At 37.7% G+C, this 26,543-nt stretch overlaps 1 protein-coding gene across 1 annotated transcript; it reads left to right on the forward strand.

Moving 5' to 3' along the window:
* Positions 1-1,055: 1,055 nt before the first annotated feature.
* Positions 1,056-6,440, forward strand: LOC306906337 (trypsin; the record flags this gene model as incomplete). The annotated part of the gene is made up of 5 exons (XM_079477651.1): positions 1,056-1,110; positions 2,657-2,816; positions 4,111-4,252; positions 4,959-5,222; positions 6,270-6,440. The coding sequence occupies 5 exons, from the start codon at positions 1,056-1,058 to the stop codon at positions 6,438-6,440; spliced, it is 792 nt and encodes a 263-aa protein (XP_079333777.1).
* Between the last annotated feature and the right edge of the window lie 20,103 nt (positions 6,441-26,543).

Raw genomic sequence — 26,543 nt, forward strand, 5'->3', positions numbered from 1 at the left:
TTTATCTTGTAAATACATTTATTTAACACAACTTTTGTTTTTACTGCACACATCACACGTATCTGAGCTTGTACAGATTTGTATCTATTGTGTAAATATGCTTACTGACAGTTTTGTGTTATAGATTTTCATGATTTCCTTCTTTTTTTGGTGCTTTGAAGATTTTTTTGTAACAAATATACTTGTGTGTGTACCGTACAAGCACTCTTGGAAATAGTAAAAAGAATGATTGATTCATTCATTATGACCGTGGGATCAGTTGGAAGCCTATAACACGAAAAGATACATAATAATATATGCAGATATTGTATTTTGTATGCGATATGTCCAATGCAAAGTCATTTTGAAAGAAGTGTGAGCAAATATTTGTTTGGCTTGCAAAAGTGTCTATATAAGTGTTATAATTTTAGATTCAACTTTATTGTCATTACACATATACAAGTACAGTGTAACGAAATGTAGTTTAGGTCTAACCAGAAGTACAGTTAGCAAGTGCAGGATATACAGTTAGAATATATACAGAATACAATATGAGAGAATATAATACAGTGGGAATGGACTATAAAAATATTTTGCAGTAGGAATGTTCTATGAAAATATGACGGTAGGTATATACTATGAACAATATATACAGATGGCTATATACTATGAACATTAATGTACAGGTGGATATGAACAGATAATAATTTAGACTTAATTCAACACCGTGAGACGGAATAAACTGATTTTAGGTCCAATTTAAATGTGGATATTTTTACCCAAATATAGGTGAATATGATCTGCGCCGTGACGCAAATGTTATTTGACGTAAGCAATTGTTCTGATCCTAAATCAAGTCCAAAACAAAAGGTCACAGATTGAGCGCTTCAATTATATATTGTTCCTCTTCTCAGACAGCGTGGTGGCCATAGAGACGGAAATAGGAACTAGGAAACCTGATAATGCAGAGGCGATCCATCCCCAGGTGAGGAATCAAAATACCTGGAGCAAAGTTTCTCTCACTCTAGTCTGGAAAGTGTGGATGTGTCTCTATCTGTAGCTCTTCTTCTGTCAGTATGCACCTCCTTGTTCTTGTGCTCTGTGTCCTTCTGGAGCTCCTCGTGGTCAGCTGTAAGTAAAGATTTCACACTCAGTCCTACTAAATCTTTTCAGAGCTTTACCATGGTAAACTAGTAGTGAGTACTAGTGCAGCGGTCTTATACTGTAGCTTTTCCTTCCAATGACTGTATTGACCGTAACTTCTGGTGTTTTTTTTAAATGCTTGAATTATTTGTGAAAATGTTTGAACAGTAATCGTGATGTTTATAAAATGCATAATTTAATAACTAAGCACAGATTTATGTTTTTATATTTAGTTTTAAATAAATCTGAACAAAGTGTAATGAAAAATCAGATTAGATTTAAAAAATACATTTAATGTGTTTAAGTGCCGGCTTGTGAGAAAAAAATGTCCACGACATTTCTCACGTGTCTCTTTTAGAGTTGCAAAGATCTCTGCAATGTTTCAAACTTTGCTCGGAATTGAAAACACACATGTGAATTCTATATAAAACAAACATTTCTTAAATGTTTCCAATGATGACAATTTGAGCTTTGCCATCCATATTCATTTTATACTGTTATACGCTTACTGGATGTCAACAGTTGTCTCATCTATGTTCAATGTAAACATACAAACAATACAGATCGTAACTCCATCTCCTGAGATATGAAAGACAGATTTTTCTTTTCATACTGGCTGCATATGAAATACATAAACATAATATATGAGGTCAATACAGTTTACTTTATATGAACAGATGGGGTCCATTATTTTGACCGTCTGTGTTTTCTTTTATAGCAAAATAATCCCAAAATGAGGGAAAGTATAGAGCTTTAATCTCCAACAATAACATCACTTGATGTCAATCTGAATTCAATTATGACAAAAACACATTTCAACACTCTTACACGTGTGGTCATGTGTTAAATCCCCAAACACTGAAGTCCGGCTTTGTTTACTGTTTATTATTACTTTACAACACGAAACGACAAACAATCGACTCATGTGCGGGGAATTCGACTCTTTGTTATAATGTTTTGGATTTCCTCACGTTGAGTTTCACATGCAATCTGATCAAAGTCACGCCGCTTCAAATCCTCATGAGGTTTCAGATCATTTAGTTAATGTTACATAATAGTTTCAATCCAACGCATGTACCTTTCACAGGGCTGGTCAATGGCTGCTAAAATTGTATAGGATTACTTTAACCGCAGCACGTATAACTTCCCAATTGTTGCACGGGGATCAATATACCTGTGGGATGCCTTTGAACTTGCTCGTGAACTTCTGCGACCGTCCCAAATGAAACGTCCCGTCTGTTCGTGACTCACATCTCAGGATATTATAATCACCTGTGGACACATTTGCAAAACAGACTCATATCATTTACTGATCACATGCATTGTTCTGCATTGACTTACTGTGTAATAAATTAAGCAAGCGTGAAAGACTTCATGTTACGCTACACTCACAAACACAAAGGTGTGAATCTAAAGCATCCTCTAGGTGCACGTGTAGCCTCACTGTGGCACGTTTCTAAACACGTTTTTGATGTAATGTATATGATATCGGTTTGCGCAATGAGATGTTTCTTATGATTGAACCCTTTCACAGGTCAGGATGACATGCAGGGCCGTATAGTGGGTGGATATGCCCCTGCTCCTTACTCCATCAAGTATGTTGTGTCCATTCAGAGTGCTACGGGCCAGCACTTCTGCGGAGGGACATTAATAAACAAGTACTGGGTGCTGACCGCAGCACACTGCAATGTAGGGTAAGACAAACTGAAAAGCCTTGAATTCCAAGATAGATTTCAAGGGCGCAAGATTTGTAACGTTTTAGTTTTGTTTCAGTTACGTTTTTTTAAGAACTGAAAGTGTATTCCATCATTCCCTCATGTCATTCCAAACCTATATGACATGTTTCTTCACAACACGTATTGTGAAGAACTTTGGTAGCCAACAACATTGGCCCCTATTGACCTCTGATATGAGGAAAAAACACTTAGACATTTCTCAGAATATCTTCTTTTGTGTTCAACAGAAAAAAGAGTCTGTTTTCATGACATGAGAGTGAATAAATGATGACACAATCTTTATTTTTGGGTGAACTATTTCATCAAAAACTTACAGTTCACATACTAGATTTACTATAACAGTATAAATAAAACAAAATCGAATGAAGAAACTGTGGCATAAGAAACATGGATCTCAAAACCAGTCTTAAGTAGCGCAAGAACATTTTAAGTAAAAGCCGAAAATACATTGTTTTTGGGTCAAAATTATTGATTTTTCTTTTATGGCAAAATCATAAGGATATTAAGTGAAGATCATGTTCCATTAAGATATATTTTTGCACCCTTTGATTCCAGAGTGTCACACTGTAGTATCTCCACCAGATATTGTCATATCCTAACAACCTATATATATCACTAAAAAGCTTAATAATTCAGCTTTCAGTTGAATTTCTGTAAATGTACCCATAAGACTGGCTTTTTTGTCCAGGGTCACATATAATATATATAATATATACAGTATATATACACACACTACCTTTAGAAAAATGACTGATATGTTTTTCATTGTCTTTAAAAGGTTTTTATCTGAAGGTGTGCTTGAATGTTTGAAATTTGTTTCGTATACGTAAAAATAATTGTGCATATAACTGTGAAAATATAAACTTTTTTCATTTGAAACTAGTTACATTTTGTTGAAAAAAAATTAATAAATGGATGACTTTGACTAAATAATAAAAAAGAGCATCCAGTAAGTGCACAGAATAGATGGGAAATCCGTTAATGTGGTTTAAAACGCATCTTGGGGTGAAACCTCGTGAAGCAGCTTGAGAAAATGGCAAGAGAAAATGTCTGCAAATTGTACATTTAAGATAATTTTTTATTAAAAAAATGATAAACTTGACATAACACCGTACATACAATCTTGACTCTGCGGATGCACACTAAAACAATGACATCTGCCCACAGTGTCCACTTCTTATAGAAACAGAGACGATTAATCTTATGTTAAATGAATCTATTAAGAAATCTAAATCTTGTTTGTGTCTTGCAGAGCGGCAAACATGAGGATCGTGGCCGGAGATCACTCTGTGGGTTCGTACGAGGGCACGGAACAGTTTCGCAGGCCTCATCTCTTAATACCTCATCCACAGTACAAAAGAGAAACCAACAATGCAGACATCATGCTCATTAAGGTGAGACAGAATCAATGCTACCGTGTTACACTGAGCGACTAACTGAAGGAGCCGTGACTCATTGATTCCTGTCATGCATAGAAAATGAACATCTTTTTAGATGAAGCGATTTAAGTGTCTCAGTAAACAGGAGGGCAGACACTCTGCAAAGCATGATGGGAAATCTCTAAATTGTATTCACGAGATTGTCCGTTAATATAATATTTGAATAAAAGGTAACATTTATGCTTACCAAAGGCAATTTTATTGACATGATTAGATCGAATGTTTTATTGATTAAAATGTCAATAAAATTATCTAAACAGATTGACTGAAAAATGTTATGAACGGTTTGGCTCCAAAATGAGATCCAAGGTTCAAAAACCATGTTATTTTTAAAGTGCATTTCTTTTATTTAAGCCACAATGACAAAAAGATTATAATAAAACAGCTAAGTAACACAACAAAACATAATAAAAACATGATTTTTGAACATTTCAAAACAGAATTATCTCATTTTGGAACTAAACTCTTCATATTATCTCACACTAATATAATTTAGACCTTTTTTTGTTAAAAAATAAAAAAAAGATTACATTATATTTTAAATTAATTTTTTTAAATGCATCATGTGCATGGTCACTCACTGGAGTTTTTGTTGTTTTGTTTATTTTCGGAATGATAAGATGTCTCTGTTCTGATGCTTCGTTCTCTCTATCTCATATAGCTTCAGTCGCCAGTCTATATAAACAGTTATGTGTCTCTGGCTCCATTACCTCGTCTGGATGCTATGGTGGCCGTGGGACGGGTATGCAGGGTGTCCGGTTGGGGCTTCACAAGCCCGACGGGAGGAATCCCTTTAACCCTGCGTACGGTCATGCTGCCCATAGTGTCCACTTCAGTGTGTAACAGCACAGAATCTTTCAACGGAAACATCACTGAGAACATGATCTGTGCGGGATACAGCTCAGGAGGAAAAGATGCCTGCAAGGTGAACCAGACTGCACTTATGTTCACTTTACGTATGTGCGACAATTAGCACTGAATTATACTTTCAATGTTGTTTACTGTTCTGAAACATATATGTTGTCATTGATTAAAATGTAAAAATAGCTTCCCGACTAGGAAGCAAATTCAGTGTTTGTATGCCGATCTTTTTTTATACAGAATGAACGTGCAACCATTGGTATACACTCTATAAAGGTGCTTCGCGATGCCATAGAATAATCTTTCCACAAAGAAGCTTTAACATCTGAAGAACATTTCTGTTTCTGTTTCGCTCTTTAAAGAACCTTTGACAAAATGGTTCTTTGTGGAAGCAAAAATGGACATTCAATGGCATCGCCCTGAACCTTTTAAGCACACTTAAACTTCATTGTCAATTACAACACCATATTATTAATTTCATATTAATATAATATCATATTTAAATACAGTAGTCAATTATTGTATTTAAATATGAACAATGCTTTGGAACAATGCAAATTGTGAAAAGCGCTATATAAATAAAGTTTAATTGAATCGAATTATTAATTCATAATTTTGTTTGGTTGCTCTGTTGACTAGATTTACTTTAATTTAATGCAGACACTTTTAGCCTCATATGCAGATGCACAAAAGCTGTTTGTGCCAAATCTCTAATAAGATACAGTAGCTCAGATCACAAGGATAATGTTTTTAACACATCATTTAACATTCGGCGATTTGCCTTTTACACAATAAACCAAATCAAAAATGTTTGACAAAATATAACTTATTCCGTCTCAAACACAATTAATGGCACCATTCGCTTATTTTCAACCAATACATTTGTTTTGCGATTTCACTTTGGAGCTAATTTTCCTGCAATCTGCATGTTCACACACGGTTTCTAAATAAAAAATTGACATTACATTTACAGAGGAAGTATGTGTGAAGGTACCCATTATCACATCCGCATCCCTGATGGTGTTCATTGTACGACTACTGTGAAACTGAGAAACTGTATTATTAAACATCCATTTGAACCTGTAAATGATCTCTCTCACGTTCTCTGCAGGGGGACTCTGGTGGACCTCTGGTGTGTGAGGGTCGTGTCTATGGTATCGTGTCCTGGGGCAACGGCTGTGGTGACCCTCAGTATCCTGGCGTCTATACCGCCGTCTCCAGGTTCAGGCAATGGATCGAAAGAACTATATTTGGCTTTTACGGAAGGTGCCTCAAGAATTAGACTGCAGTGTTATTTCAGCACTCCCCTAACTTGAAACAGCCTTGAACATACCAACTTGTACATGAATATTGTTTTTATTGATTTTCTTCTATACCCATGTTAGGATCTTATCACGTTTAACTGCTTAGATTTACTATATTTCAGACTGTATTTTTGAAAGAGCGCATTAGCTCCCCTGTTAGAGGTTTTATAAAGTAGTTTGTAGCTGTAAATGTGCCATATTGTCGGTTCACAGAGATTTAATTCCCAAAACCCAAATCAGAAAACTTTTGAATTCAACTTGTGATAATATATATATATATATATATATATATACGTAAATATATAATAAATAATGGAGAGCATGAATTTGTCACATGGTGATGATTTGATTCCTTAAATAGAAAGTATAACTCTTATCCCTCATGTCATTCAAAACCCATTTGACTGACTTTGTTCTGCAGAACACAAAAGACGATATTTGAAAGAATGTTGGTCACCAAATCACACTGGCACCCATCGACTTCCATTGTATAAATACAAAAGACATTTTTATAAATATCTTCTTTTATGTTCCGCAGAATGAAGAGTCATATACAGGTTTGAATGACATGAGGGGGAATAAATGATGACAGAATTGTGATTTTTGGGTAAACTATCCCTTTAAATCTACACATTCTCTGCCTGTATACAAGCCAGATGCATGTTCAGAGAATAACTGACGCGAAAAAGACAATTTATGCACGCCAGACTTCCAACTTTTATTATTTGAAGAAAGTTTGCTGGTACAGTTTTACTTACAATGGTGTTATTTACTGTCCAACTTTACTGTTGTTTGTGTTTGCATACATTCGAACAGAACTCTTGTATTTTCTTTTAATTTTAAGGTGTGATGCCATTCTGGATTTTTTTGGATTTATTTAATAAAAAACCTGAAAGAAAGACTACTGTCTCATCTCTTTACCCTTAGTCCATGATAAACAGAAGTCTATTTATTATCTAAAGGAAATGATTACTCTTGATGAGTAAATGAAACAAGATGAAATTGGCACCAAAGTATTTTTCTAAACAAGTTGTCTTCTCATGGCAGTATGCTAGGCGTGTCTGTTTTCCGCGGACATCGAAACCTGAAAATGTTTGTCCTTCTCTGGTGTTGACTTTTATGTCTCCAGCAGATAGATGCGGTAAGCGTGAACATGATTCCAGAAAGGAGTGGTTGAAATCTGGACAGGTTACACCACACCCAAAAGGTCAGTCGAGGCCTTATCAACCCACGTGAATGCTGAATGTCCTACTTCTGAGACTCTCAAGTTGCACAGCTTGGGAGATGTCCTTCAGGTTAAGGGAGTGTCCTTCATCCAGCGATGGATACGAGTCACCAGCCTTTACCGATTACATAAAGACGCATCTCCATTGTGTGATCCGCATCTCGAACACGTCAGAACCAACTTTGAAGGCCTATCGCGTGACAGATTCAGCCATAGTCTAGTACAAGGAGATTCTCAAAGGTAGAACTGACGTTTTTGTTGAGCAGATTCTCACATTGTCCGATTCACAATAGAAGAATAGTCTCACGACTGCAGACCTCGGGGGATATGGCTTTGTTGTCTAAGACACAACACATATACAGTAACGCTGTGGGTGCTGTATGAAATCTTATCTGATCCAGGAGAGAAAGGTTATGGGCTCCTGTCTGCCTGGTTAGTACAATGTCTCCATGTATTAGATGAGGACATTAACCATGTGAGATACAGTAGCACAAACACACTTTTCGAATAATACATTGCACTAAAGAACAATAACTGTACTGTTGATAATGTGCATTTGGACACTTTCTGGTTGTAAAAAGTCAGTGAAACACGTCCATAGTTGATCAACTAAATCTGCAGAAAGTAAAAATGGTTAAACATCGCTTCTGCCGGGGTCGATTTCTCCCCTTCCGACAATCCTAGGTAAAGTCCCAATGATCTTAAACGGCTCTAAAGGTTATCCTATCAGATCTTGCTGTGGCGTGATGTGTGTTAAGAGTGAATGAACCTGATTGGAAGAACCTCGCGAATCGTAAATATTCCCAATATTTTTCCATCACAAATCCTGATGTGTGGAACTCCGAGGACAAACGCACAAGAACATGTCCTTTGAATATGAATGTTTGCATTAGCACTGCAGAGGTCGAGGGATACAGAAAACATCAATTCTAATGAAATGTGAAGCCCTATCGCTTTGAATAAAAGAATCTGCCAAATGCAAAAATGTAAACATATTACATACAGCGTTCTTTATTTATGACATGCTTCAGATGGTAACAGACCAAACGAGTGCGATCCAAGCACCAAAGTCAATTATCCTATAAAATGCGTACCCTATAATCTCACTCATAAACCATTACAAAGATTAGGATATAAATATACCGTATATATGAGGATATACAACATCCAAACCACAAGAGGGCATTTTAATCACATTCAAATTCACTGAGAGGTTATCTGGCATCTGTCTTAAACCACATACCCCATACAGGACACACCGTTTCTTTTGACAGCTATACAGAAGAACCTTTAAAAGAATGGATGGATAAGAGATCCTACTGTATTTGGAAAAGTGTCTCAGATTTGGGTGGAACGCTGTATTAAACATGAGAAACACAACTCTGGTTCCAAGAGACTCTCAGTAGCTTCAGTGTGCTTTCATTTGGCATCACTCGACCATACCAGAATGCAAACACAATCCCGTGGCATTTCATAACTATTTTACAAGTTGGTTAATTCGTATAAATTTAGATCTGCTTTCATGCCAGTGATGGTTAGGTTTCAATGTGGGCAACAGGATAGGGCTTCAGTATTCACATGTGCACAGAAGTGGAGGCAAAGATTTAGACTAAGAAACTAGGTTGGCATAGAAAGCCTCTGGCATCAGCAACGTTATTGTGATTTATAGTGCATGCTTTCATAGAAAGAATGGATCAAAACGAGTGGGCTAAATAGCTTTTTGTTTTATCACTGCTAAAACTCCCACGGCTACATCACAAAAGAGCTCCTCATAGGTATAAGGCTGTGGTTTAAAATGAAAGGACATGTAGGCTTAAGTTTCATACTAGGTAAATGCAACGCTGACACAATGAGTTCCATCAGTCAAAATAGAGTTAAATTAAGTTCACATGAGGGCACAAATGTACGTGCCATTCAGCGCTTTGATCACACATCGATTGAAATACGACAGCATGTACTTTTTAACTTCAGCACAAAGAGAAGCTCCGTTGACATAAATGAGGTTGTTCAACACGGCCGGTACATTCAGCAGCTCACATGTGGACATGCAGGAAAATCTAATTAAATGTAAACGAAAACTATAGTTATAAACTTGAGAGTATATACTTTATTACTCTTTATTATTCTATTTACTGTGGTAAAAAATAATTTACCTCAGCAAACATTAAACTGACCAGATGTCAGCGGTAATCTACAGTGAAATTTCACTGAGTAGGTGGAAGGTAATGATAGTGAATATCTCTAAAGGCTTCTTAGTGCACCTCATCTATACAAACACAGATTAAGACAATGAAGAATTCAGAATAGATCATACCCTGAATACACTGAAAGTACCAGAGGATGTGGGATGGAGGATGTTGATGCCGTGAAGTCTTTCATAAGGCCATTTCTGCAGTGCCCTGTAATGAAACATTATTTATTTCGAAGCTATGTCCCATTTTTGCTTTTCACCCACTCACATCCTGTCTCTCCAATGTGAGGACAGACACAAGCACATTTATGGAGTGTATTTCTCAGAGGATCTGTAGAAACTAGAGCACTTTAATCAAGACTCCTCGCAGAGTGATGTCATCACAGGAGATAAAGCCCTTTATCTATCTGTCAATCTCTCTCTCCATCTATATATGTCTGACTCTCCATCAGTATATCTGCATTTTGATCCATCTATCTCTCTGTCCGTCTGTCTGTCTATTTGTCTGTACGTTCGTCCGTCCATCCATTCATCCACGCATCCATCCGCCTTTCTGTCCACCAATCCACCCGACTGTCTATGCATCCATCTATTCGTCTATCTGTCTATCCACCTATCCATCCATCCTTCAATGCACATGCCTGTTTATCTGTCTTTCCATCCGTCCATCTATCCATCTGTGTACATGCCCATCTGTCCATCCATCGGAAAGATCTGCCTATCCTTCAATGCTTTTATCCACCCATCATACTGTCATCCATCGATCCATCCATCCATCCATCTATCCATCCGAAATATCTCCCTATACTTCAATGTATTCATCCTTCCATCAGTCTGTCATCCATCCATCCATCCATCCATCTGCCTGTCCACCAATCCACCTGTCTGTCTATCCATCCATCTATTCGTCTATATGTCTATCCACCTATCCATCCATCCTTTAATGCACATGCCTGTTTATCTGTCTTCCCATCCGTCCATCTATCCATCCGTGTACATGCCCATCCATCCGTCCATCCATCCGAAAGATCTGTCTATCCTTCAATGGATTTCATCCTCCCATCAGTCTTTCATCCATCCATCCATCCATCCATCTATCCATCCGAAATATCTCCCTATACTTCAATGTATTCATCCACCCATCAGTCTGTCATCCATCCATCCATCTGCCTGTCTGTCCACCAATCCACCTGTCTGTCTATCCATCCATCTATTCGTCTATATGTCTATCCACCTATCTATCCATCCTTCAATGCACATGCCTGTTTATCTGTCTTTCCATCCGTCCATCTATCCATCCGTGTACATGCCCATCCATCCGTCCATCCATCCGAAAGATCTGTCTATCCTTCAATGGATTTCATCCTCCCATCAGTCTTTCATCCATCCATCCATCCATCCATCCATCCATCCATCCGAAATATCTGCCTATCATTCAATGCATTCATCCACTCATCAGTCTGTCATCCATCCATCCGCCTGTCTGTCCAACAATCCACCCATCTGTCTGTCAATCCATCTATTCGTCTATCTGTCTATCAACCTATCCATCCATCTTTCAATGCACATGCCTGTTTATCTGTCCATCCATCCGTCCATCTGAAAGATCTGCCTATACTTCAATGCATCCACCACCATCTATCTGTTCATCTCTCTATCTATCTGTCTGTCTGTATGTCTATCCGTCTATCCAAGCACAAAGCACATTTTCACAATGCAAATTTTGCACACACAATGCAAACACATTCTTTCTTTAATTGCGAGGGCACTTACACTACAGGCTCGAGTCCAAACTATCTTCTGTCCACTATGCCCCATTCCACACACTTGTTTCATATATATTACAGTTGGTTTAAACCCTGGCATCCTTTAAGGATGAGATGAGACTACAGTTTTTACTGCTGTATGAAAATGCAGCAAAGATTCATTCCCAGTTTTATAGCTTCATTACAGCTGAGCGCTGAGAGAACAATGTCTCCTGTATTTCACCGGTATCAATAAAGATGCTGTGGCAACCAGAATTTTCTATCTGCTGCAGACAATGTTCATTTTTCATTGCAGTTATTGCTGAGCTATCTGCTCTGGGCCATTATATGATTAGACAGGCCTATACACTTGATTAAATAGGCAAATTCTTTTAAAATCCCAGTCAGCGTTTTGTGGCAGTTTGCAGTCAAACAGAACAATATGCATGCATCCGACAAACATAGCAAAAACAGACACGTTTTCCAATAAAGCCTCAGTGTAGGTCTATGAGGGTATTTTTATGAGTCTTGATCACTTTTGATCTTAAGTCATTTGATGTGAGCTATCGTTCATGTCCGTAACACAGACAGTGTTAAATAATAATGATAAGGGGCTTTGAAAAAAGCTTGCGTGGCAAAGCATTTCAGCATTCCATACGCTTTTACGCATGATAAATGTTGAGGTCATACAAAATGTCCACCTTTATAATGGGAAAGAAAAGATCTATTCCCCTCAATGGTCATTTATAGACAGAAAGGGCAAGTGCTCTGGAATTACAGGTGAAATGCAATCTGATGCTTCGGCACGTTGCCTGCAGTTATCATCAGACATATGTGTGATAAGACAGAGATGAGACCCTAGAGAGCGACGGTCAGATCAATAGGGTCGAGAAGTGATGGAATGTTGCCGGGCTTGGGAATGATGGGTATCAGGATTCACGAGGTCATATCTCAGAACGTGACAGAAATGATCTTGAAACCACTGTGCTGAGTTTCACGGTATTTAATTAAAACCTCTAATTTATTCTCAGAGGAATTCGTCCCTTTGGCATTGTGTAAGCACTGCAAGTCAGAATGTTAAGATGTTTTGTCACTATGGCAGAGGACCATTGAAACATCCCTCATGTCCAACTTTCAGTCTTAGCCCCGTCCTTCATTGACAATGGTTCCTGTACTCATATTGTAGGTGAGGCCCTACAAGACCTCTCTCATTTTCAGGGATCAAATCAAAATGAAGACGGTCCAAGAAAAGAAGGAGCTTCTGTGTATTGTATGGGCCAGGACTGGGGATGTGAGTGGCCACACCATTCTCAGACATGGCAGCACACATAGTTGTATTGCCCCACTCGCTAGCCTGGGACATCCGCCGTGGCCCGGTGGCCAATAATATTACGGCCACGTCTTCGGCCCTTGGCACTGAGATTCGAGCCGGCAACCTTCTGATCACAAGCCCAACGCTCTGACCACCAGTCTGACCTTCGAATCTAAAAAAACTACTTGTAAGTCGATTTGGATAAAAGCGTCAGCCAAGTGAGTAAATGTAATTATTCTCTACAATAGCGTAAAAAAAGAAAACATCAAATCAGTCATACACTACAGTTACAGACAATTACATAGGAATGTTCTATGTTCTCCACTAGATCAATTTACTACTGGCCACTACTCCTGTGGTTCCAAACCTGGGGTACATGTACCCCTATGCAGAGGTACTACAGGGGGTATTTGACAGAAAGGGGAGGGGGGAAATCATCAATGACTAGGCTTACTGAAATGTAAATCAAATATTTTCATACCTGGATACACAAATCACGTAATACTGAAGCGAAAAAGTTTGGGAACCACTGCTTTGGATCACCAGTAACTGACTTACATGTACGTACTGGTACCGCAGCTCTTTCACTCTATCAGAGTTCCTCTCAAATGGTACCCTGTAAATTTGCTTCATTGTCATCTGATGCTTCTTCAATATACGGTCTATTGTGGAGATGCTTATAAAGTTGACATTTTGGAATATGGCATTGTCTTGTAGGATTGCAGTGTCTCATTGTGATGGCATTATTTGCCATCACCATGTTACAGATCTCTTGTTCATTGAGAAGTTTTTCTCTGCCACCTGTGCAAGGTTGTCATGGAAAACTGTGTTTTTCCAATGTTTTTCTTGTCATTTTTAGTATCATAACATACCATTGAGGTAAGATATTACTGTAGGCCTATCACACACAAACACACACACAAACACACACACACACACACACACACACACACACACACACACTGTAGAGCGAGGCACATTAGGCTGAACTCGGCGACTAAGGCCATGGTTGATGACATGGTCTATAATTGTGGCCCGAATTTCATCTGGGACAGCATGGTTTCTTCGTGCTCCTCTGCCTCTTCCCCCTATTCCACCACCGCGCACCCTTACTACTCCTCTTCCTCCTCTTCTTCCTCCTCCTCTTCCTCAAGCAGGCAGTTGCCCTTGTTCATTTACTTGGCCAGGTGCCTCCATGTTCAGAAATTGTATTGGTTCTGCATGTCAAGCTCTTTATATACATGTTTGGCAGCATTTACAGTCATGGACAGCGCCTGTCAGGTAACTAAACATACATAATTGGTCATCTGAGATGTGTGAATCTCCTCCTTCGTTAGTCAAGTTCTAGTTTCACCTGACTGTCAATTGCTGTAATAAATGTATAAAATGTTCCAAGGGATTCATATATGGTATTCATGGTATTATGGTCTTGACTAATTTTGACAATTGAACAGACTATTTTGCATATGATGACTTATACAATGAAATGATGCTGAAACGTTTTGGAGCGAACAACCATTAGACTGAGAATCGACAATCAGTTTAGATCAACAAGATCAATTCACTTGGAAATTGTGCTAAATGTAGGCTACCTGTACTTAATCATTTGCAAAGATGTAGCGAGACATTGACACATGTATTTAGACATTTGCAATTTGATCAAATGAATGAGAAATTCCATTCTGTTGTAAACAATTGCCAAGTTGTTTGGAGGTTTGTCCATGTTGTTTTGAGAATGTAATTTCTGTTTCAAGAAATGAGCCAAACCAATGGAGAAAAACTGTAAGTTATATAACGTGTGGTCTTACATTTCTGATGTTTGATTGTGCAATGTATAATAAACGTTTATTATAATTCATATAAGATCTGTGGCCCTTCTGGATCCATCTTGGGGCCCCTGTATTATAGTTCTGAATGAGAAATAAAACATTTGACCACATCCTGTAATTTAAACGTGAAATGTGAAACTTTTTATAAATCAAACTTTGAAACTAATGACAGAGAGATGAAGGACATTGTGACTGCAATTCCAGATCAGCCCATCACACTGCATTATGTTAAAAAAGACGTGACTGTTTTCCAAGATAAGGTTTGATCTAATGCAAGTGTATTACAGTGTATGAATCAGCTGGACTACAAACTTATAAGTTGGTTCAGAAGGTCAAAGTGTCACTTTCAGCTCATAGAAAAATGTCCATCACCATGCCAAGAGACTGTTTAACCACAGCACAAAATCTAAATCAACTGGCACACAACTCCTCTAATCAATTAAATGGATCTATTTTAGGGATTATAGGTGGATCTGTAGCCAAAATAGACATTATATTCATAAGTGTTTGCTGTGTTTTAAGCAAGGTCACATTGTTTTGTACAGTAACAGACATTATGCAATGACGCAATGTCAGAAGAATATTACAAACGTTTTAGGACTTTCAGAATAGCTCTCAAGTCTCTAGATCTATCATCCATCCATCCATCCATCTATCCATCTATCTAGCTACCTACAGTAGCAGTGCAAGTACAACTATAGTTTACAACAATCCTTAAAGCATTTCATGGCTAGATTTATCTTTGCCATAATATAAACGGATGGGATAGGGTTTAATGTCAAACCTGAGCTAAAACATCTGCTTGTAAAGCCAAAGACCTCGATAAGTTTGTTCAGGTGTGAACTAAGCTCATTAAGGAAGTAGAAGGTGCAGAGGCCTTATGACCTAAAAATGTATTATTGGTGTCACTATGGCCAGGAAAAATTATATATCCTCAGAGTCTCTTCAAGTCGAGAGTCAAGGTGTATTCTATATTGTTGCAAAAAAACCATATAAAAATAGGATAGTTGTTTATATGCAGTTGCTGCATGGAGCAATAAAATAAATGGGAACACTAACATGGCTCAGATCATTTAGTCTTGAAAGAATCTTATAAAAACATTTTTGAGTTCAAATCTGATGACCTACCAGTAAATGGAGGGCAAGATCTGTCTGGTAATAAGCAGTCTTCCAAATATCTTTCTCTGTGTTCATAAGAACAAAGACATTTATACAGATTTGGAACCACTTGAGTAAGTAAATGATGACAGAATTTGCATTTACCTTTAGTAATTTAGTTGACGCTTTTATCCAAAGCGACTTACAAAAAGTTCAGGGAGCAATAAGCGATATGTTATACAGGAGCAATAATAAAATAGGTGCTTATACAAAAGTTACCAGTATCAACAAAAGCTAGACCTAATGAGAGAAAGGGTTAGTGTACATAGTGTTTTTGTAATTTTTCTGTAAAGTAGATTAAGTAGACTTTTGAAGGTTGACCGGACCGAGTTAGGAAGAATGTTCCACCAGGAAGGAGTTGTGAAGGAGAATGAGCGGGAGAGCAATTTACTGCCCTCATGAGAAGGCAATAAAAGACGCCGCTCGTTTGCTGAATGCAGGGTTTTTGATGGTGTGTAGGAGTGTAGGAGGGTGTAAAGGTATGCAGGTGCAGATCCAGTGATAGTCCTGTAGGTGAGTATCAGTCACTTGAACCTGATCCGGGCTTCAACTGGTAGCCAGTGGAGGGAGATGAAAAGGGGTGTCACATGAGCCCTTTGGGTAGTTGGAAGACGAGGCGTTCTGAACCAGCTGGAATGGTTTGTTAGCCTTTGCAGGAAGACCAGCAAGGAGAGAGTTGCAGTAGTCCAACCTTGAGATTACCAGGGCCTGGAAAAGGAGTTGTGCCGCATGCTCAGTGAGAAAGGGTCTAACCTTTCTAATGTTGAATAAGGCATATCGGCATGACCGCGTTGTCTTTGCAATGTGATCATTGAAGGACAGCTGTTCATCAAATATGACTCTGAGGTGGCTGTTTTGGAAGAACTGATTATGGTTTTGGCAAGTTGGATGGTGAGATTGTATTGCACAGTGTGGTGTGCCGAGTTCAGCTGAAGTTGATGCGAGCTTTCATTTAAGCTGCTTTGTCTTCTAGGCAGGCTGTTATGCAAGCTCCTATAATGGTATCGTCCGGGTGAAACGAGATAATGAAATAAAGTAGCGGTTCAATCATGAACCCTGAGGGACCCCAGTGATCATGTGGTGAGCAGTGGACAGCGAGCCCCTCCATCACACCCTGAATGATCTGCCGGAGAGGTAGGATTTAAACCAGCGGAGAGCAGAGCCTGAGATTCCTAGAGATGGCAGGGTTGCTAGCATTATCTGGTGATTGACAGTGTCAAACGCTGTAGATAGGTCTAGCAGAATCAGGACCGATGATTTAGATTCCGCCTTGGCTAGCTGCAGTGCAGTCTCAGTGGAGTGTTCATTTTTGGGTGAACTATCCCTTTAATCATAAACAATCAAAATATAAACGAGATCTCATTTGTAACATACGTATCTGTATTGTTAGTGGCTACTTTGCTCGAGTACAGAACAAGGAGTCCTACAGAAGTTATTTGTTTTTAACAGTCACTGTAAAACTAAACATTCAGCAGCATGTCCACAGAAATATACAACAACCCCCCTGGACAACAAGTGGTCAGCAAACTTTTGAATCATTCGGGTCTCGCCAATGACAAGTTGATTTATGCCGTTCCCTGGCAACGGAATCTGCATTGCTCACCGTCTTTTCAAATCTGGTAGCTGTCAGCTGGTCTCAGCACGGCTGTTTTAATGCCAGACGAAAACACGCCCCAATGATCTCTTCTTGTACACTCTGACCACGACAGAGAGAGAATGCTGGCTAGTGCGTTTGAATCATGAATGCTTGAAATAAAAAAGTTTCCCTGAGGACTATATTAAAAATAGATGAAAAGCATGGACAACACCGACATACTGCTGAGATGGTTAGATGCACATGTCCGATGGGAGTTGTTTGAAGCAATTAACTATATAAAACCATTGCAAACATCAAAGGCAGCCAACATTCAAATATCATAAAACGTGGCTTATGTTCATTTTGTGAAAGTGTTTTTCTGAAAAACTGCTAAAATTAATTTGTTGCATTGGTGTTTTTATTACCTTAAAATGAGTTATTTCTATCTACATACACCACGGATCCCCTTGGATGGAAGTCAGCATGTTGTTTCTACAGTAGTTTTAAACGGATAAACTGCTCTACAAAGCGTGTTTCGTAAATACGTCATCTGTTCTGAGTCAGCTATAGTGACCTATTTTATTAAGTGCTGTTTACATCTATAAAATCTGTATTTATTACATCTTATTCCACAGGCATCGGCCGGATCTGTAATCCGCCCCTTGAGAGAATCAAATGTAGATGTAGTTAAATCTCTATAAACTAACTAAATTCTCCTTAAAGGATGCATCACTTGCTGTCTTGGTCCCTAAATTGTGTGTTAAAGCGATTCTGGGATTATGACTGGTTCTCCGTTCTGGGAGCCGCAGTGTTGCTTGGATATTTGTCGGATGCAGGAAGCATTGAATCAATCTATAATTATCTTGAGCCCTGCAGAAAAGGAGAGAGAGAGCAAGCGAGAGAATGCACAAACTTGCTGCTTCTCACCACCAAATTATAATGTAAATGTAGTCTCTGTTGAGCAGAGCTTGCGGACACAGCGCCAGACACAGAGATGTGGGCTGACACTGTTTAGCCCCGTGTACGTCTGAGAATTATACGCATGGATGGATACACCTAGCAGTCTTGCATTCAATTCGATTTACACTATTTATGAATACTTTGAGCAGGCCGCTGCTCTGAATTTCCAGATCAGAGGGTCCAAATAATTTCCCATGTGATTTGATGGAGCCATTATAGTCCGCTTGAAGTAACATAAACCTTTATTAAGTTAGTGAAAGACCAGTAAATTATTTGTAATTGTATTTGTAAATTAATGTAATTGTTTTCTTCTTCCAGCTCCATATCATAAAAAAGAGAAATTGTATAGGTTTTTAATAGAAGAATTAATTTACACATCCTCACGCCATCCCAGATACAGGTATGTCTAGCTTTCTTCAGTTGAATACGAAATAAAATGTATTTTATATTAAAATGCCATCATATTATCTTTTCCTACCGGATATGGCCATCGTCCAAATCCAAAAGAATTCAGTGTGGGAAAAATACTTTGTGAGTAAAATACATGAATATTTAAAGAGAGAATCAAAAAATCAAAACAAGCACATCATAGTTTAAACATGGCGAAACGGCAATAACTTCATAGTTCATTGGTCACATGATACAATGTAATATCACAACTAGTCATGGGAAATGTAACTAACAAGCATCTGAAAGTCACATTCACAAGAGACAGACGGCAAATAATTGTCCTTTGTCAATCACTGTCACTAGCGGATCATTCAAAGGTCATGTCGGATATGAATGAGCTTTACTCATTTAGTGAGACTGGTTAATTATGGACTAAAAAGTTTGTTGAAAAGGATAAGAAGCTTATGTTTAAATGTTGAACCTTTCAGTTCGGGTCAATAAATTGTAATTTTAATTTAACTTCTTATTTGTCATTTTCATCAAATTTTTTGAAGTGTTTTTGTACCACCTCCGCCTAATTTTGAGCTAATATTTAAGTCATTCGAATAACGAAGTGCAATAGTTTGCAAATGTCTTGCAAACTTTTTTTTCGATTTAAAGTACTTTTCTCCCGGCCTAGCGTGATGTGAAGAGACATTTATAAATAAGGCATTCGTAGGCTGATTTCCCAAAAGAGATCAACAACGGGCTCTGCAGTGCTGTCAAAAAATACTGTTGGTTTGAGCAGGTCCTACACAGCAACACTGGCTTCATGCCATGGGTTCAGTGCAGGACTTCTCAACTCAACTTTTTCCGATTTGCATTGTTACAAAGCAGCTGTACATGAAACATATTGACCATAAGCAAAACATTAAAGTTACGCAAGTAAAAAAGGTGAACGCACACAAAACAGACACAGGCTCACACACACCCACATGCATAAAACACAACTCCATTTGGTCGTTGAACAAACAACAACAACCTGACCATCAAATCTGCCCTTGTGTATGGTTTACAGACATGATGATGATTTTATTGGGTGAGCTCAGAGATTGTGTGTGTGGATAGGAACACACAGAGCCCAGAGGCAGACATGACTGGCAGGAGGATTTAAACTAATGAAGGAAATAACCCCTTTCAGCAAGCCGTCATCCTCTTCACTGAATGGGCCCTTTAAAAATGAAGTGCTTTCAAGATCCATAATTCCTATTGTTTATATTTGAGATATTAATGGCTGCACCTTTGTTTTTACGATTTATGCAAATCCTTATGATGCTTATGTAATAGGTTGCCTATATTGACATTATTGACAGGAAGGAGAATATTTATATTTACAAATACAGCAAACACCTTTATCCAATGCAACTTACGATGCATTAACAGTCTACTGTACATTTAATCAAGATGTGTGTATGGAGGACCAGGAGTGGCATTGACATTCCGCCTTACATTAACTAAAACTGAGTAGAAAGTTAATTTGCTGGCCCCACGTGTGAACGGTCCAATGGCATTTTCAACTCAAATGACAAATGAATAAAGTAAGGCATTTGGCACATGCTTTTTGAACATTTAAAATGCATTGTTTTATTTGTTGTTCATTATAGTTTAAAGACTTAAGAATGAAATAAACAGTTGTAAATGTGGCTATTTATTAACATTAAACATTTTTTTGTTCTTTTTTTGGAGGATCTATCGAGACAAATGCAATATAATATAGATAACTATGTGTTCAAAGGTGTATACAGTCCTAACATAATAAAGCATTATGTTTTATTACTTCAGAATTACCTATTTATAGTTGTGGATTTTGCCGTTGGTTGGAAACCCATGGCCTTTGTGGTGCTTACGCAAGACTTTGAGGAACAGGTCAAAATGAACCAGATTCAAATCAGGGCTCAGATGGTATGCAAACTAGTAGTCATTTGTTCAAATATGTGCAAAATAGGCCGTCTTCAGCATCCTGTGGGTTTTATAAGATGCTGATCCGCTGGACCACAAGGCACAATCATCCCAGTGTCTATCTTCTGTTAGTCAGTGAGTGGGAGTAATAAAGAACCGTAAACAGTACAAACTATCGTCTTGTTAGCAGAACGTGTCTGTAGCTGTTCTGTTTACTGAATCACATTTTATTACTGGAATTATTCAAATAAATTATTCAAGGAAATTTTGAAATTTCTTCTACAACGGGGGGTTTGACCCTCCGAAGTCTGATCTCATCATCACATCAGTCTCTACATTAAGAAACCTGAAACCCTTAAGAACTGGCAAGATGCTTGAAACGACCTGAGTCTTCAAGCAATCCCAAATCTCATTTGTCTGGATTATTACATTTCACAATAGCTAAATGTTTGTAAATCTATAGTTATATTTCCTACAGACACATTAAAGTGAAATATATTCATAAGCATCCTAAAACATCTTTATTGTCTTACGTGCCTAAAACATGAGCTCAATTATCATAACTGTATCATTGTTATTCGTATACCTCACTCTATTGTCATAATAAAATGAAGTAAAACGTTCTGACTTTATATTTGCAGGCTCACTGGCACCAAACAACCAAATCTAATGTTTTTTAATTGAAGAACCAGCTGTTCTCTAAACAGCACTGCGATACTGAAAAAAGTCCTGTTAGTTCCGCAGTGTTTCATGTACAAGGTTAAGGCAAAGCATCTGCTGTCATTTCTGATTTGAAACGCCGTCCGAGCTGCATCGTCTTGGGTCTGCTCACTCTGCTGTCTGTCTGTTTTCTCCGGAGAGTTATGGCTCCGAACCAATTCCAATCTGCTGCAAATATAAGAGCACTTGACTGTTATCTCAACCACACAGGTACTGCCTAAAGTGCAAAGCACTTAAACCCCTAGACGCCTTCCCTCCCAGATTTCAGCACGCCAATTTTGCAGCCCAACAATCCAGCCAAGGTGCCCCATAATACATAAAATGAACATTATACATTATACAAATAACAGTTTGTGCCATCTTATGTAAATCTTAGAATGTAGTGAGCAGAAGATAATTGTGTTATAAAACCCATTACCTAACACCTGGGTTTGCGGTTTTAGGGATCATAGTAATTTGTTTTAAGCTGTTTGCATGGATGCACAGCACTGGTTTGTTTTACAATTGGGAATTTTGTTTGGTGGTCCGTCTGCTACAGTGCATACAAAACCTCATACATCATCACTTCCTCGAAACCACTGACAATTTCACAGTATCGGACACAGTCTGCAACCCGGCCATTGAGAATCACCAACATATACATAGTGTTGCTCAAGACAAAAGATTGAAATATTTGACCTCAAATAACATGCATTGATAATAAAGGCAAGAATGTGCATTACATGGTGAATTGACGACGTGCAGTCTCTACCAGCTCACACAATGACCAGCATGCGTTTCTGGGACATCTGTCCTCGGGTACACAAGCATAACTACATTTCCCCACGGCGCTTTCTCAAGTCGCATGTGTGTTTCTCAAACAACGTTTCATCTTGCGTGCGAAATTCACAGCCAGCGAGCTTCCTCTGCTGTCAACTGAATTCCAAAAATCCTTCCCTGGTGAGCCCCTTCTGATGTGTGTGTGTCAGAGCGAGCCTGCAGAATGGATCGAGAATGAGTTCCCCGCAGACAGAATGTTCCTGAATGTTGCGTAACACAATACGATCAAAGGTGTAAAGCTCAAAAGATTCAAAGTCTTCTTTAATGTGTTTTTGTTCAGAACAGGACAAACATATGGGTGAATCTCAACTTCCGCCAACATTTTTAATATTGACTGTTGAATTAGTATTAAAATTATCCCGTAATTGCAAACCATTGCAATTGTGTATAGTGTGGTATGCACATTTGCAATAATATTTTCAAACTTTCAATATATTGCAGCTCTATGTCTAAAATAAAGGCAATAAAACCAATTTATATATTTAAATGATGCGCAATTGTTTTGATGATAAAATACTTGAACATTTGAATGTATATCACTATACAGTATATACATTTACATGCATAATATTATATGCAGGCACTTTTCTAAGCATTAAAATACTGACAATTGAAAGTGTTAAATAATTTGCATGAAAAAATACCAGAAAACCTTTAGAAATCCTAAAAATATATTTTCTATGCAAAATGTTTTCTTTCTTTTAATTTTGAGGTAAAATATGACCGGGGCTTGTCAAGATTAGCATTATTCGCCCATATCACCACATGCAAAGTAGCAACATAAACAAACAGATTGATGAATGCACAGTAAATGCAGTAGTTACATGCAGGGACATGCACGCAAGCGAATAAACACGTTCTCGAAGCTTCGCATGCAAACAACCTTGCACATCTGGCCTTGAGAAATAACAAGCAGACATCTCACATAAATAATTCAAAGCGTTAAGTGTCCCCTCTGTCATCCCCATCAGAAATGACGGGCCCATCATTATGCTCCCTGCCGAAAATGAACAAGACACACATTTCTAAGGAGTAACACGCACAGCAACATTTCAATAACTTGCCTCCTCAGCCTCCTGCGCTTCAGGATAAGAGCGTCCTTCAAAGGATTTCCCCATCTCTATTTAGAAAAGGGTTCAAAAATCGACCCGTCTGCAATGAAAGAGATTTACTGGATTGAAGTCCACATATGAAAGTACACCTCACACCACCGGTCTCAATTATGGCTGGTGGGTTTGTTCTCCACGAAAACTGGACTGACAATCAGACAAACTTGGTGAATTCGCCAATTTAAAAGTAAATGTTGTCTGTTGGTAATATGTGAAGGGTGTTGACACAAATAGCAGACACTCTTTCGTTTGCGGTTGGTGGAAAATATATGATACCATAGATGGTTTCATCGGATGCGTGCACCAGGCACCTGGGTGATAATATAACAATTCATATTCTAATTAAATTAAAGAAATATTTGATTGTATAGTAATTGTATTAAATAGAAAAGTTGCATTTCAATTTAGCCAACGGTTCTTCAACAGGTAACTCAACTTAATACTGGCTAGACATACTCTTAATTTGCTAGTTTATGTAATTGATTTTGGCCCAAAAATGTCCCTGCAAATGCAAAAATCCCTCTGGTGCTTTCTGGTAGCACCATACATTATATGTGGAATAAAAAGAGATGTTGATTCAAAAAATAACATAGAAGTTGATGATAAGTTGTGTGTACAATTCACCCAGTTTTAGTTCAGATAAACCAATTGAATTGTGTGGAAATGGGTGTCATAATTAAATTAAGTTATCTCGACAACTTATTTTTTTAACAACTTATTCATTTTTTAATTGCTAACATCCCTTTGACAATCTGTAGTCACAAAACTCTAAACACAATTAGCACAACATCCTTCTGTTGTGACCATACCATAAACACAACATTCACACAATATTCAGTCAATTTACACCTTTCTAAAATGCTTAAATGTTCTTTTCACACAAGTTTACCCCGTACCAAAATCACAGATCTTTCTTATCCTTTTTACAAATGCTTAAACACAGCATGACAAAAATGAGGAGCTAATGTTCCAAACCCTAAATATAGTATACTGTAAAAACTCGTCTTCTGCCACAACAGCAGTTTACAGTAAAAGAGCTGATAAGAAATGTATAATTAGAGATAAAAAGAAAAATAACTGATTCTAATCTCAATCTGAGACAAGATGTTTTGAGATGAAGTCTTTCCATCATCCAAACGCTGAAGATCATATACAGTATGTTAGGTCCACTTTTTGTTCCATGTTATAAGTGGGACTGTACTTTATTCCTGTACTTTCAGATCCTGAATACCAAAAAAGAAAATTGTATGACCACTTCTGTAACACACAGAACATTCTCAAACCAACATTATGTTTCTACTTGAAAATGTTCATACATTTTTAAGTATTTTTCTGCATCCTCTGCTCGGCTTCTGAACTTGACATGTCACCCTGTGGGACACATCTGACTAAACAGGCAGCATTGAAAGGCCAATAGACTTATTCAGAAGAAAAGAGCAAAGAAGATATTTTAGCAAACAAGAGAGATGACTAGTGTGTAATGGGTTTTGAAGTACAAATGCATTTCCTTTGGTTTATGAAAAGAAACCGTGTCTTCTACATCTGCAGGTTCTTCTTGCTGCACACACAGTCTGGATCTGATCTGAAACTAATCTAAAACCATTAATCCAAACCTTTATGTATTAAGGTGTTACTAACTTAATAGATCCAACTCCATTTGAAACACTTCTCGGTGCTGAAGGACACAATATCATGAAATAATGAAGGTTTCTATTGCCTCATTAACTCAACCGAATCATCTGTATGGATCTCATTTCCTTGTTAAATCAGTAGAGGTTTATTATTGAATCTGTTTGTTTCGGTGCCCAGAAAACTGATGATTTTATCAGAGCATGTAGCTGAATCAAAATCTGGAATTTGTCTCTAAATGGACTTTGTAACTTCATTGGGTATAAATGTGGACTATAGTGACAACTGTGTGAACTTAACAGCAAAGCAGAAGGGTGTCTAATCTACAGCCTAAATGATCAGGAGATTGAACGAGTAAACACAAGGCAAATAAACACACGCAGCGCCCATCGCATCAATAATGTGTGCCGTTACGCTGAGACACCTCAAATAAATTAAGTTATGTCAAAAGTCCAATATCACAACAAAAGAATCCTATTCCAATTAAATCACAAAGTTTGGAAACAAAACAGATGTGGTTGAATCTATTATGGTTACAACTTTTTCCTTTCTCATCATTTGAATAAATCAAAATGAACATTTGTAAATTAACAATGAGCAAAATTGTTTATCAGCGTGTGTTAATCCACGTTCATGTTAGTTATGTCAATTATTCATGTTAGTAAATGCTTAAAATAACATGAGTTAAGATGAATAATTGCGATAGAAATATTGTTCATTGTTGATGTTAGTTTATGCATTAAGCCCAAATAAGCCCAGAAATAAGCCCAGACAATGTGATCAGGACCATAAACATTTGAGGTATAGTAAATTATAAATACTTCTAAAATACTTTTAATTATGTATTATAAACATAACATATGAATAAATGTTTTTAAACAGATTAATAATAAAATAATTCACCAGAAAGTGAGGAACCATTGACGATCTCATTGTAAAATACCTCAGTGCATCAATGAGTTTCGCAGAATTACATTCAAATAAATTATAGCATTGAAAAGTTACAGAGATCTAAAAGCACTAAATAAAATGATCTATCAGTCTGTATATAAATAATCCCCAGACATGCCATTTCACATCCAACATTTGCCTCTCATTCATTTCCTTTTTGATAAGAGTTTGCTTGCATCTTAAAGTCATGCTGATCTTGCTCTCAAAAAGCCATAAAAGGTTTAAGCGCAGCGTCTGAAAGCTGGAATCAAAAAAGCAGAGCCCTGGAAGATGGAAAGCTGCTGTCAGAGGTGTGTTCTGCAGAGACCTTATTGGACAGAGCCTCTCTGTTATTACATCAGATGACATGCTGAATTTCTCCCAGAGGAGAGAGATGCCATAAGGTCTTATAGTTTTTTCCCAGGAACGTAATAAAACAAGCCTGGCAGTAAGTCCCCCACAACAGAGAGAAATTCTATAAAAAATAATTAAGCAATATCACATCTGCAGTCTTGCTGCTATTGTGCTAAACATCAACGAGAACATCACA

Source organism: Barbatula barbatula (assembly GCF_947034865.1).
Source record: "Barbatula barbatula genome assembly, chromosome: 17".
Lineage (NCBI taxonomy): Eukaryota > Metazoa > Chordata > Actinopteri > Cypriniformes > Nemacheilidae > Barbatula > Barbatula barbatula.